We start from the raw sequence: 12,810 nt of genomic DNA, 5'->3' as shown, positions 1-12,810 counted from the left end.
TTTTTGTTCTGGAGTTTTTGGCTGAATTCTGGTTGAGCTGCACGGTCCTGGGCTCTAAGCACAGGTCTCCACACATCGCGCCCTCGTGTCCTCTTCTTGGAGTCTCATTCTGATAGTTGGAGCAGAAAGATGCACATGCGTGCCCTGCTGGAGGTTGTTTTGTAGCCCTACTGGCACCGTTTAGCTCTCCTGCAGTGGACCCTGTCCTGGAATGTCAATTGAGACTGTGCTGAGACATAAATAAAGTGAAAAAGTGAAAACACGTAAATAAAAACGTTTTGTAGAATTTAAGTAAAAAAAAGTCAGACATAGAAAAACAATTTTTTTTCAGAGTACATAAACAATATTCGAGGATTGTTTTTTGTTTGTTTGTTTTTTTATTAAAAGAAGAATAAAATAGATTGTTGTTGGCCGGATTTACCTCAGACGTGCGCAGAAGGGATGGAAACGTTCGGCCTCTGAGGGAGAAATTGACATTGCAGTGCATCAATAATTCCAGCAGGTGGCAGTAATGTACGATAATACGATCATCAACCATCTGGAGTGAAGTAAAACACCAACGAAGAAGAGGAGAACCAGTGTAGTCGTATTTGAACTGCACTGATGGGAACGCGGTTTCTGGGGAATTGGCTGTAGTTTTGAAAAATAATCGCGAGAAAAGGTGAGACGGTGCTGATTTGAAAGCGGAGAATGTGTTGTATTTAATTAAAGGCCGATTTAACGACCATTACTCTTAGTTTAAGCTACTATTAGCTGTCTGTGCTAGCTCTATTAGCAGCCTTTGCTAGCCCGCTCGTGCTAACTTGAGTGCTGCTTTTGATGGATTGTCCTCCTGCTGAGGATTCCTTCAATGGCAGACACTGCAGTCTCTTTAACAGCACGGTTAGCATCCACTTCTGTTAGTGATAAGCCAACAAAAGTTTCCCCGTTAAACGTGTTAAAACTGTTAAAGTTAGACTTTTGATTAAAGTTTGTGTTATTGCCACTGCAGCAGGATCCAGGTGGACTGTACAGTTGTAGAAAGAAACATCGGAGTCCTTAATGGCTAATCCAACGTTACAGCAGCCCAGTTTCCTGCTGGTGAGTCTCTGAGTCCTGCATCTCTGACCTGACTTAGTTATGAAGTCATTTAAAGGTAATAACTCCTCTCTGGTCATGAATATGTTGTGACATGTGATGTTGTTTCAGGCCAACCTGAAAGCCGATGCTACCACCAAACCTCTCCTGCAGCGATGCCAGGATCTGGTGAAGATCATAGATGAGTATCCTGCAAAGGTATTTATCCCTGGATTCATTTTATTTGCTGTGAAAACAGTCGGTAGAATATCTGCTGGAAGGTTTGCATGAACTCCCACATGAGAAATAGCTGCAAAGATATTTTCAGACCGGGAGATACAGTAAGGGAATTCAGGCAGAGATCAGTTTAAGGTTTCACATTCACTAATTGCGTAGTTTCATTTTGAGTGTCATGGATTCCTCCCAGAAGAAATTTGAACTTTGAACTGAACTCTGAAAGATGTGCACATAAATCCAAGATAACTGAATTGTTGGAATGCAGCCTGCTTTCAGATGCCACAGTGTGACTGCAAGGCCCCGTCTGTCATGAATCTAATAAGTTTTGGTAGGACACGACATTGGATGCATGTAGCCTGCACAGTGAACCGGGACAGACGGCTGTTTGTTTGCATGCTACTTCCTCTCTGGTGTCGTGATATCAGGCAGAGCATTCATCATACAACTAAACGTCCCGTTGAGTCTTTGTTTTGTTTTTTTGTTTTCTTCTTTCTTGGAGGCACAAACATTTTGTTGTACATCTGTTGTTTTGTGTCATTCTGGGCAGTCCAACATTTTGTGCTGCATTTTGGCTGGTAGTAAAAGAAGATCACATTATGATCTGGTTACCCTGAATTCAAGTTTGAGGCACTTGTGCTTTGGCCTCACTTTTCAGGCCACAAATCTATTTCTGTCATCAGTCACAGCCCAGGGTTGTTCGGTGTTTGCGAGCTTCAGACATTTGTGCCCCAGATCAGTGGAGACCATTGTTTCCTGAGGCATGTGGGGGTCTCTGTGGATAGCTGGGGTTCTGTTTGCAAGCAGCTGTGGGTGTTTGCTGAGGGACACAAAGGATGAGTGCAGTTTTGTTGCTCTCTGTTGGCTCCACTGTAGTCAGGACTTGCAGTGTCACAGTGAGATGGAGGCCTGAATATGTTTATTTGTCAGGCAGACAAACGTTAAAGTGTGTTTCTTATTAGTGTGTGTGTGTGTGTGTGTGTTTCCTGCCTGTAGGAGCTGCACCTGATCTTTCCTTGGCTGGTAGAGTGTGTGTTTGGCAGCCTGGATGGTGTCATCGCTGGCTGGAACCTGCGATTGCTTCATTCACGGAGCAACGAGTACAACATTGTTATGGACTTCCTAAATCCCAGGTAGCTTCATATCAGCTGAGTGGAATATCATGGAAACCTGCTGAGGTTTTTAATCTGTTAATAAGATTCAAAATATTTAGTAAATTTGGCAGAAGGAGAAACTCGACCTACGAGGTCAGACGTGTTGAAGTTCTCTGCTTTTATGACTTTTTTTTGCCCCACTGAAGAGCACGTCTAGTATATTTTTAGATGTCATATAGCGCTTCCAATTGTAATCTTTTTGTTTTCTAGAATGTCATGCACTCGTATTTTTAAAATATTAAAATATTTTTTTATTTCTCTCTTTTTTTCAGTGGTCCAATGATGAAACTTGTGTATAAACTTCAGGCGGAAGAGTACAAATATGAAATACCAATCAATTATCTCCCAGTAAGAATATTTGCCTCGTCACCTCTGGCTGTTGTAGTCAGACGTTTGAAGTTAAATATTATCATTTTATGTTGGAGTGACTGTTCAGACACACAGAGCTGCTGTAACCACATCACTGGTCCTGTATGGATACTGCAAAATGTCTTTTGGGAGAGTTTGAGACTGTTTTAATTTTTCTAGGGTCCTGTGAAAGCCTGCATCCAGGAGGGCGTTCTCCCAGACTGCCCGCTGTTCCACAACAAGCTGCAGTTCCCTCTCTCTGGTCTCCTGACGCTGAACATCGCTTTCAGTATCCTTTGCAATGCAAACAGCAAAGTCTGAGTTTTCTTTATGGAGCTCTTGAAGGATTGATGAAACAATCACTTGTAGAGCTGCTGGTTTTAGGACCAGGTCGCCCACATGTATCTGGTCTCTGTAGTCTAACGGAAAAAAATCTTTGTTTCCAAACGTCTGAACCATAAATGTTTTCATTTCTGATTTCTTATGATTTCTTAATTAAAGAAGGAATGAATTATGCTCTTATGAGATCAGTCGGGTTGTTCCTTAACCTTCTTCAGACCCATTTGAATTCTTCATGTTCAATTTTGCCTACTGTCTCATCTCACCAAAGGTGAGGTTGCCACTAACACATTATTCACTTTTATATTTTTTTTATTGAACCACCTGATCAAAAACTAATAAGCCCTTTTTTATGATTTCAGAACTACCCTCCAGGCCAGTACGGGAGCTCCACAGACAGCGCCTACTTTGTGCTGGTGGACACTTACCTGAAGTACTTCCTCCCCACTGAAGGAAGCGTTCCTCCTTCCCCTTTCTCCGACTCCAGAGGCTCTGTTTCTGCTCCTTCACCGAGGTACTAGTGACAAGACGAATCTTTAATGGCAGAAACATTTGAATGTTTAATACTGTGTAACACAAAAATCCTGCATTTCCTGAAAAGCTTTGATTTCAGACTCTTCCTGTGCCTTCAACAGATCGTCCAGTGTTTCTTTTGCCAGTTACGGCATCCATAGCCCCAGTCTCCTGAAGCATCACATATTCCATCAGCCCTCAGTGAACGCTGACCCCGCAGCCCAGGAAATCTGGAGGTCTGAAACCCTGTTACAGGTAGGATGCAGATACAGCTCTGGGTCTGCCTTTGTTTGGACTGTGGACGTGGATATGACTGCTGTAACTGGTATTTTTAGGTGTGATTAATCAGCTTATTTCTTGTGGAAGTTGCAGGAACCGTCCCAAGAAAATCTAAATCATACTTGATTTCAATTTCTTTAATCTCCCCTTCAGGATCATCTTCAGCACCGCAGCTGTCTTTAGATCTCTCACTGCCACTTCTGTTCTGTCCCACTGGCTCTGTGACGGGCTGTGGATCCTTCACTGTGTCAGAACAGCCCGACTTTAAATCTGCAGAAGTTGTGGGCAGATAAATCTCAGGGGTGTAGTAAATTTAATCCCAGTTTTCTGAGTGTTCTCCTTCAGACTCCTCAGATTGTTACAGTGGACAGTCTCACCTTGGAGGACCAGTTCACGTGATGTCACGTGTCGGTTGTGGCCAACGGCGTCACTCTGCCTGCTTAAGTTTGAGTCGTGGTGAAATCAGAGACGGTGGTGTGAGTGGTCAGAACAGGACCACTGCCTCACTGAGGTGCAAGAAGATGATCTTCAGTGGAATTTGGCTAGATTTGGCTTTAATTATGACTTGTACTACACTTACTGTTACAAACAAAACATTTGAACGGCAGTGAAGAGACTTCACAGAAATGACTAATGATTAATCCTCAAAATATGTGTTTTGATCTTCCTCAGATGTTTGTGGAGATCTGGCTCCATCACTACTCCTTGGAAATGTATCAGAAGCTGCAGTCTCCTCAGGTAAAGGTAAGATATGTACATTTCCTCCCACACACACACACCCCTGTCCACTTCGCACGGCTGATTGGCTGACCACAGCCCCTCCTTCACACCCATGAGGTCCCGTGATTTGTAAAATACATAAATCATGTTGTTGTTGTTTTTATTATTATTAGTTAAGCATCTTCAGCCTCGTCTCTGCGTATTCACTCCTCAAGCAGCTGCTCTGCTTGAGGCATCAGTTTGTAGTTGAATACTTGCTGTAAACAGCCTCTTCGGTCTGAGCTTAGAGCTCCTGCATAAAGCGATTGGGGCATGTTCCTGGTAGTAGTGCTTTTGCTTCCTACCACATCCTTTGCATGCTGCATGTCCGTGTCAGCAAGCGTGTTGCTGGTATGTTCTCCATGTGTATGTGCAACACAGCATAAAGTCACGGTGGAGTGGATCAATGTGTGCATAAATGTGTGTCTCAGTGCGACAGACGCTTATGTTGGTGTTTATTTCACCTGCACTGTATACAGTGTGCATGACACTGTAGATATACAGCATGTGCTTAGACCCCCTCATCTGTATTATTATTTATTACACGGTCAGCATGTTACCTACTTGAATATCCACCCAACTGCAGTTTCTTTGCAGCTGTGCTTTTGTCTGCAGTTACCTGAAAGTCAAAAGTGATGCACGTTAGCTAAGATAAGAGCTGTGGTTACAATGTAGCTGCCATCACCAGTGTGTGAATGTGGATGACTGGTTGTGTAAAGCGCTTTGGGGTCCTTAAGGACGAGTAAAGCGATATACAAATACAGACCGTTTACCGTGAGACTGCAGAGGAAACGGTGGACTCCCTGTGTGTGACATTCTGACCGTCCCGAAGAGTAAACGCGATTTTAATTGTTGTCTCCTGAACTTGTTAAACGCTGTGTGAGGTCACTGTGTCTGTTATATATAAGAGTGGAGTTAACCTGCAAGATTTTGGAGGCGTGCTGTGCTCATTTCCAGCACCACTTTTTCAGCTTTGCATAATTCACAGTTCAGTCCGATCCAGTCCAGTTTGATGCTAATAATTACTTTAATCTTACACACAAACCCCAAAATCTTACAGTGTTGAGTTCCCTCTGTTTGTGTTGAACAGTAGGAATGGGAATGATTTCCGTTTGGATCTACAGTGACGGGTTAAAAACACAAACTGGGATTTTTCCCGCTCGTTTTTTCACTCTTTCCTGGTTGATTTGGGGGTTTCAGATACATTTTCAGTATTAATGAACAAAGCCTAATATTTTGGAGTGAAATGATTCCCGTCCCTACAGTCACGTAACTCACGTCTGGTGTAGGAACGGCGTCTGCGTCGCCCCCAGCCGTTCATTTTGTTCCCAAAGTCACTTTGTTGTCTTTGTGTCTCCTCTCCTGTCTCCTGCTCTTTTTCTCCTGAATATTTCCGGCCAATTGTTTGTCTGGTTGCGCTCTCGCTCCTGTTTTTGCTGCCTCCTTTGCTCCTGTTCTCACGTGTAACTTCCTCCTGCCACCTTTTTCGTTCCCTGCCTCCTCTTCCTCACTTTTTCCCCCTCTCCCCCTCTCTTCACTGTTGCTCCTCCACCTTTCGTCGTTGTCTTTCCTCTTCCTCATCTTCCTCTACCCCCCCTTCCTGGTGGTTACGGGTGAACAGCTGGCGCTGCTGCAGTACCGCCTCAGTATGTCCAGCATGCCGTGCCAACCCCACGCCCCACCAGGCTCTGGGACCCTCCACACCTACCAAGTACTTTTACCTTTTCATTCACCCCCGCCCCTCTGGGGCCTCCTGGAGGTAAACCTCAGCCACTCAAGCTCACAGTCAAGGTTACTTCTCTGGTAACAACAACCAGACGATGTCATTCCAGTCACCGGCCTGTAGATGGCAGATGATAGCAGCGGCTGTTTAGCTTCATTCTGCAAGCTTGTTTAATAAAAAGCGCAGCTCTCTGTTCATTTAAGATATTTTAATCATAGTTTCAGGGATTATTTCTACTTTAGAACTTAGCCATGCTTATTGACTTTCAGCTGATTATTAAAAGACAGAGATTGCCCACATTATACGGTAACAGCGTTTAACTCTTTGGCTGCTGTCGGTAAACCAGAGGATGATTGGCCTGTTTCCTTTGAGTCTGACTGTAAATTATGAATTTTACAGAGAAGTATCCTTGAAAGAGAAAGTAATCCAGGAATGAAGCTTTGAAAATGAATCTGGTTTGGGTGTAGTTCTTGCTTTTTCTTTTTTTTACAGGCATGCTTTTTACACTGTCTGCTGTGCTTTGTTGTTTTTGTAGTGTTTCTCTCTATTGGCAGCATTAATCTTTTGAAAGCAAAGATACTACTACAATCAAATCAGAACTTCTTATTTTAAGAAATGATTTCTTATCAAATGTGACATTGATCATTTTTTCCATGCCAATCAGAAACATGTAAATATCATTACTTTCCTCGCTTTGCTTGTTTGTGTTTCCTGATGATGTCCAGACGAGGAAACGTGCAGCTGGTTGATGAAGCAGCTTCGAGCACTGAGGTCCCACCTCTTAGTTTCTCACAGTTTTAATATATAAATAATTTTTTAATAAAACAGGAACGTTAGGGTCACTGAAGGGAAACGGTAAATAAATTAAGTGTTCAGGCGAAACATTTACAAGGAAAATATGCAAATTGCAAAGTGTGTTTAAGTTCAGTGTCAGCGGAAGCTTTTCATCCGGAGTTTGTGATGTTAGCGATCACACTCAGATTAAATTCAGTACGGTATAAATTCCTTCATGGTGCTCCAGAGTCAGTCCACACCGTGTGAAAGCCCTCCGGCTCCTGAGTGTGGGACCTCTGTTCTCTCTGGTAATTGTTTGGCTGCTTGTGGATTGGGACGCATTGCGATGGCTGCTTTTTCCATCAATCCTGGCTGCGATTGGGCATATTTGGCGTCATGTCCGAGCACTGTGTGTGACCGCTTCCCTCTGCAGGAGCCCTTTAGCCCGACGGAGGAGCACGTGCTGGTGGTGCGTCTCCTGGTGAAACACGTACACGCCTTCTCCAACAGCCTGAAGCCTGAGCAGCTGTCGTCCTCGCCCTCCGCCCACTCGCACACCCACACCAGCCCGCTGGAAGAGTTTAAGAGGTCAGTCACACACGCTGCTGTCAGACTTTGTGGAAGTAGAACATTTATTACTAAAATAAAATGTTATGCAAGTAAAGCAGATTTAATGGTTGATGCTTTTAGATATGCATCATGTGTCAGCATGCAGTGGTAGCTTCTCTACAGCCCTGACTTTAAATAAAAGAACAAAAGCAGGAAGTGGATCATTAAATGAAGGTTTTAGTTAACTTTGTGTTTCCCCCACAGGGTGGTGGTGCAGCGCTTTGTGCACCAGAAGCTGTACCTGTTCCTGCAGCACTGCTTCGGTCACTGGCCTCTGGACGCGTCTTTCAGAGCGGTAGGTCTCTCACATCCTGACGTGATCGCTTGTTTTGCTCCATGAACACGCAGTTTGCTGCTACGAGCGTATTTTGTCCGTGTTCAGGTGTTGGAGACGTGGCTGAGCTACATCCAGCCCTGGAGATACACCGGGGAGAAGCCAAACCCTCAGCCCGACCAAAACAGAACCGTGCCTGAAAAATGGTGAGCAGAGTGGACTCTGAAGTGCTCGTCCATAAAATCTTCATCTTGTTTTTCCTCCCTTTGTGTCGTTGAGCCAGCATTTTGTGTTTGTTATTATTTTATGTTCTGGAGTTTGTGTCGTCAGTGTATACTTCCTGTTTTGCTTTGAAGGTCTGTGTCGTGTCTAATTAGGAGACATATTTAATAGATTTTTAATGAAACCTGATATTTTGGGCTTGTCGTTCTTTTTGCTGACTGAGTCATAGCTCTGACTCGGACCCTCAGAAAGGTGAAAGTCTGGGGATTGTTGCTGTTTTGGGGTTCAGACTGATAGATGAGCTTCTGATGATAACTTTCTCTCCTGCAGGGAGTCCTTTGTTCATGAGAACCTGCTCATGTACACGAAGCTCTTCCAGGTGTTTTTGAACCGAGCGGTCAGGACCGATCTGGTGAATGCCAAAAATGCGCTGATGGTCTTCAGGGTGGCCAAAGTCTTCGCTCAGCCTAACCTGGCAGAAATGACCCAGAAAGGTGACGAGGGACAATGCTGGGCTCATTAGTATTGTTCACAAATCTGCATATGAGCATCTGAACTTTCCATTAGCTCATTAAGTGAAGTGCTAGTGTTTTGTTCTCACACTGGTTAAAAATAAAACCTTGATGACGTGGATCTGTTTGGATATCTTTTAGAAAATATGATTGGCATTTTTCATATTTCTTGACACTAATATAGAAATGAATCATTACTTGGTGAAAAGTTACCACCAATGATGACCACGTGACTTAAGGCTGCACAGTGGCTTTGTCACTTTGTTGTCCCACAAACACCTGGAATCGTCTCCCTGCAGGTGAGCAGCTGTTCCTGGAGCCCGAGCACGTCCTCCACCACCGGCAGCCCCGTGGCTACCTGACACCAGGACAAGGAGGCAGCTACCTGTCGTCACGGCAGCGGGTGGTGACGGACATGGTGTTCAAGGTGAAGAGCCACGTCTACGGTTTGGAAGGACAGGACTGTCAGTACAAGCAGATGTTTGGCACGGAGCTCAGAGGAGCGGTAAGTTTACCTGTGTAAACCACAGAGGTACAGAAAACACCTGTGTTGCTCCGAGTTTTCACCTCCTGTCCATCCCGCAGGTCATGAAGCTAATCCAGATCATTGTACAAGCCAGACAGACGGCCAAGAGGATATCAGATCATTCGAGTGAGGTGGCGGCTAATAAATCTTTCCTGTCCTGGTTTGGACTCGGTGCATCTGATCTGAACCACAGCTTCCCCGGAGCCGAGCCAGAGGAGACCGGAGAATATCTGAAAAAGACCCACGAGTTCCTGGACAGAGCTTTGGAAAACCTGTGCCAGATATTTAAGGTCAGATTAGTCTGGATGTTTTTATTCACTCCCAGCTTGGAGAATGCAGCACGTTCATGTAAGCCTGTCCTTTGTTTGAAGCTGGGCTCTGTAACAGGAGGGTTTTTGTTGTTTTGCAGCTAAACCAGGGGCAGCTGAATCAGCTCATATCAAACCTGGGCTCCTTGGAGGATGATGGCAACAGCAAACAGCTGCCAGACTGCGTGCAGAGTGAGAACGGGCTGATCCTGACTGACCTGGGCCGGAGGCAGGTCAGTATGTGATCCTAAAAGAGGAAGACGTTAGGGTTATGGACGGAGGAGAACTGCCTAAAGAGATCGTGTGTGTTTTTCTGCAGATCATAAATGGACTGCGCAGGTTTGACATTCACTATCAGGGAGACCCGGAGCTGCAGCCCATTAGGAGCTATGAGAACGCCCTGCTGGTCAGGCTCTTCTACAGGATCTCTTCTCTGATTAATGAGAGGGTGAGTGCTGTCTGTAGGCAAGCCTGCAAGGGCGTCGTAAATACGACTCAAGAAGGGCTGAGAGTAGAACACAGTAGAAACAGTCGGGGCACGTGAGGATGGAGAGCAGCACAGCGACACGTAACAAAGGACAAATGTAACCTTTGTTTTTCAGCTGTCTTCAAACTGTTGCCGCCCTCACCCTTTCATATTTTTAACAGTTTCAGTTCTTCAAAACACAAAGTACAGCTTTTAAGCTCAGTAAGCAGCTGCTTCACTGTTTGTGCTCACGTGTGTAAATTTCATATTTGACTGTGAATGAAACACGTGCTCGCGTGTCTGTTGTTGCCCCCTCACAGTTTGGACGACACATGAATGCACTGTGCTCGCGTCCGGACTTCCTGGGCCGTCTGGGTCGTCACTACCTGACGAATCTCGATTCCAGCACCAAACTGAAGCACAGCCCGATGTCGCGGCACGTGCTGGAGAGGAGCCAGCGGCCGAAGCTGAGCCTTCGCCCGCTGGCCAGCTACAGGACCATACTGCTGCTGCTTCTCTTCTACGTGTTTGGAGCCCTCCTGTCGCTCGGCCCTATCTCCAGCACCGTGCTGCTCCTCGCCGGCGGCTTCCTGTACGGACTTCTCATGACGCTGTTTGCAGACAAACTGAAGACGCACTAAAGCTTTTGACGTGTCTGGGGAAATAAATCGTTTTAATCTCTTGAAAGAAATCAGACTGTAGTCTGTTCACAGATGAGTAGAGCGAGCACGGAGGTGGATCGGCAGCTCTTCAGTTGTTGTTTTTCGTATGATTTGTGTCGTCCAGCCTTGTAAATAATTGGAGAACATCTCAGCTTTCCTTCTGTTTCTGTTCCTCCCCAACATCTGAGAACAGGTGGAGGCCGAAATAGTCAAAGTGCTGATGGAATAAAGAAGTTGAGTTTTCGTCTAAATGACTCATTAAACTGTTTGCACTCTTTTGTAGTTCTCGTTTCTTAACTGTCTGTGTGCATCACATCCACTCCTCCAATAACACCAGGTTACAAAAATAGAACCAGCTCCCCAATATTATATTTTACTGGGTCAAAGGTCTTTTATTTTATTTTATTTTTTTAAAATGTGCCGCAACAAACTAGCAGGCAGACAAAACCTTCAGACGATGATGAGTGAAATATAAAAAGTGATGACAAACTGATGAAACATGAGTCTTAAGATACAAAGGCAACAAATGAAAAGTTACAGTAAAAATACAGACTTGAAGCTTCTTGGCGTATCCTTGCTGTGTTGTTTTTGTTACTATTCTATCCACGTACCGTCGACTGGACTGATGCTGCGACGCCAGCTAAAGCGATTTTTCATTGCAGGAGTCCTGTGATCCCAGGTGTGTGAAGGATTCACTGGGTCAAATGTCACTAAAATTAATGTTTGATTTTTTAAAAATATGTATATTTATGTGAAAGTGTACTGTTCTTTACGGCGTAGTTTCAGTTCACTGGACTTTCATGGACTCTGGACCACTGCAGCACCTTGATTCTCTCCTTTTTCAGCCATTCTGTTGGAGATTTGCTGCTGTGGTCGGGATCATTGGCCTGTTGTATGATCCAAATTGGGTCTGTCAGACAGCTGGCCTCACATTTGACTCAGGAACGCTTTGTGGTCGACTAAGGTGTTATGGTCCTGGGGCTGCAGAACAAGCCCAAATCAGCCCTTCTGGACTATGCTGACAGTTAGTGTGGGGGTGCTGTGATCATGGACCAGCATCTCCATGTTGGTCTCATCTGTCCAAAGGACATTGTTCCAGAAGACTTGTGGTCTGTCCAGGTGGAGCTTTGCAAAGCTAAGACATGCTATCATTTAAAAAAAAAAACAAAAACCCTTCCACACCAGCCATACCTGATAATATTTATTTAAAGCTAATTACTGTATTAACACAATTGATCTAAAATCAGAAAAATAGAAAAAAAATTTTTTTAACTGCAACAACCACAAACATGTTTAACGAATCATTTTCATAACTTGAAATGCAAATATAAATTGTAAACTTTAAAAACATATGTTGTCCATTGTTTACTGGTCATTTTCTGTGTGCTAAGGGCCGATTACTACAGGGCCATTACACCTGATGCTTCACAAGTAACGCAGGCCAGTTATTGCAATGGAAGTCGCCAGTAACACTGAACTGTTTTGCTGTGAGCCATCGGCCGCCATCATGGCAGCCTTGACCTCTAAGTTATTGAGTGCTGTGTCAGCTGCCATGGCGGTTGCCAGCCAAACCCATCTGTTCTCTGATTGGATTGTTAAATTTGTGATTGACATGACATTGGCCAATCAGATGAAAGGAAGAAAAATAGGGTCGAAATTCGTACTTGTAACTTGAAACTTGAGTGCAGAGTTTCACACGTATTTTTTAGCAAAGTCCGCACACAAATCTTTTTTACACACACAAATCCTGATTTACAAGTACAAAATATTTATGACCACAATTTGATCCCATACAGCTGATACTAGAAAGTAATATTAACTCTGTTATTCCCATCACTGGTTGTGAATAAAATCAAATCCATCCAGGAGTCTGGGAACCTCTTGCTGCTTCATCACAGTTTGAAGTTTTTTTCTATCTTTATTAGCAATTCAAACATTACAGAATTAAATGAGCAAAAGACAATGTCAGGGGGTTTCGTGTAATAACAATTAGACACAGGGTAGGGGTTGAATCACAAGATATTAAACAAGAAGCATAAGTTTACAGTTTTA

General features: G+C 44.2%; 1 protein-coding gene across 5 annotated transcripts; it reads left to right on the top strand.

Annotated features, from left to right (window-relative positions):
- The first annotated feature begins 538 nt into the window (after positions 1-538).
- Positions 539-11,040, top strand: smpd4 (sphingomyelin phosphodiesterase 4). Of its 5 annotated transcripts, none has more exons than XM_080890476.1 (20): positions 539-661; positions 992-1,080; positions 1,189-1,275; positions 2,287-2,423; positions 2,717-2,792; positions 2,973-3,081; positions 3,350-3,402; positions 3,494-3,645; positions 3,767-3,899; positions 4,596-4,661; positions 6,304-6,393; positions 7,613-7,767; positions 7,993-8,083; positions 8,171-8,268; positions 8,615-8,778; positions 9,096-9,301; positions 9,382-9,612; positions 9,732-9,863; positions 9,950-10,078; positions 10,417-11,040. In XM_080890476.1, exons 2-20 carry the CDS (start codon positions 1,042-1,044, stop codon positions 10,735-10,737), a joined length of 2,469 nt encoding a protein of 822 aa, XP_080746602.1. In that variant the 5' UTR covers positions 539-661; positions 992-1,041; the 3' UTR covers positions 10,738-11,040. The 5 variants fall into 5 exon arrangements, with proteins under 5 accessions (XP_080746602.1, XP_080746600.1, XP_080746604.1 ...); XM_080890474.1 differs by having other exon boundaries at positions 4,596-4,667; XM_080890475.1 differs by having other exon boundaries at positions 602-661; positions 995-1,080; positions 4,596-4,667.
- The last annotated feature ends 1,770 nt before the right edge of the window (positions 11,041-12,810 follow it).

Source organism: Rhamphochromis sp. 'chilingali' (assembly GCF_963969265.1).
Source record: "Rhamphochromis sp. 'chilingali' genome assembly, chromosome: 9".
NCBI lineage: Eukaryota > Metazoa > Chordata > Actinopteri > Cichliformes > Cichlidae > Rhamphochromis > Rhamphochromis sp. 'chilingali'.
This window is presented reverse-complemented; position numbering and strand designations above follow the sequence as displayed.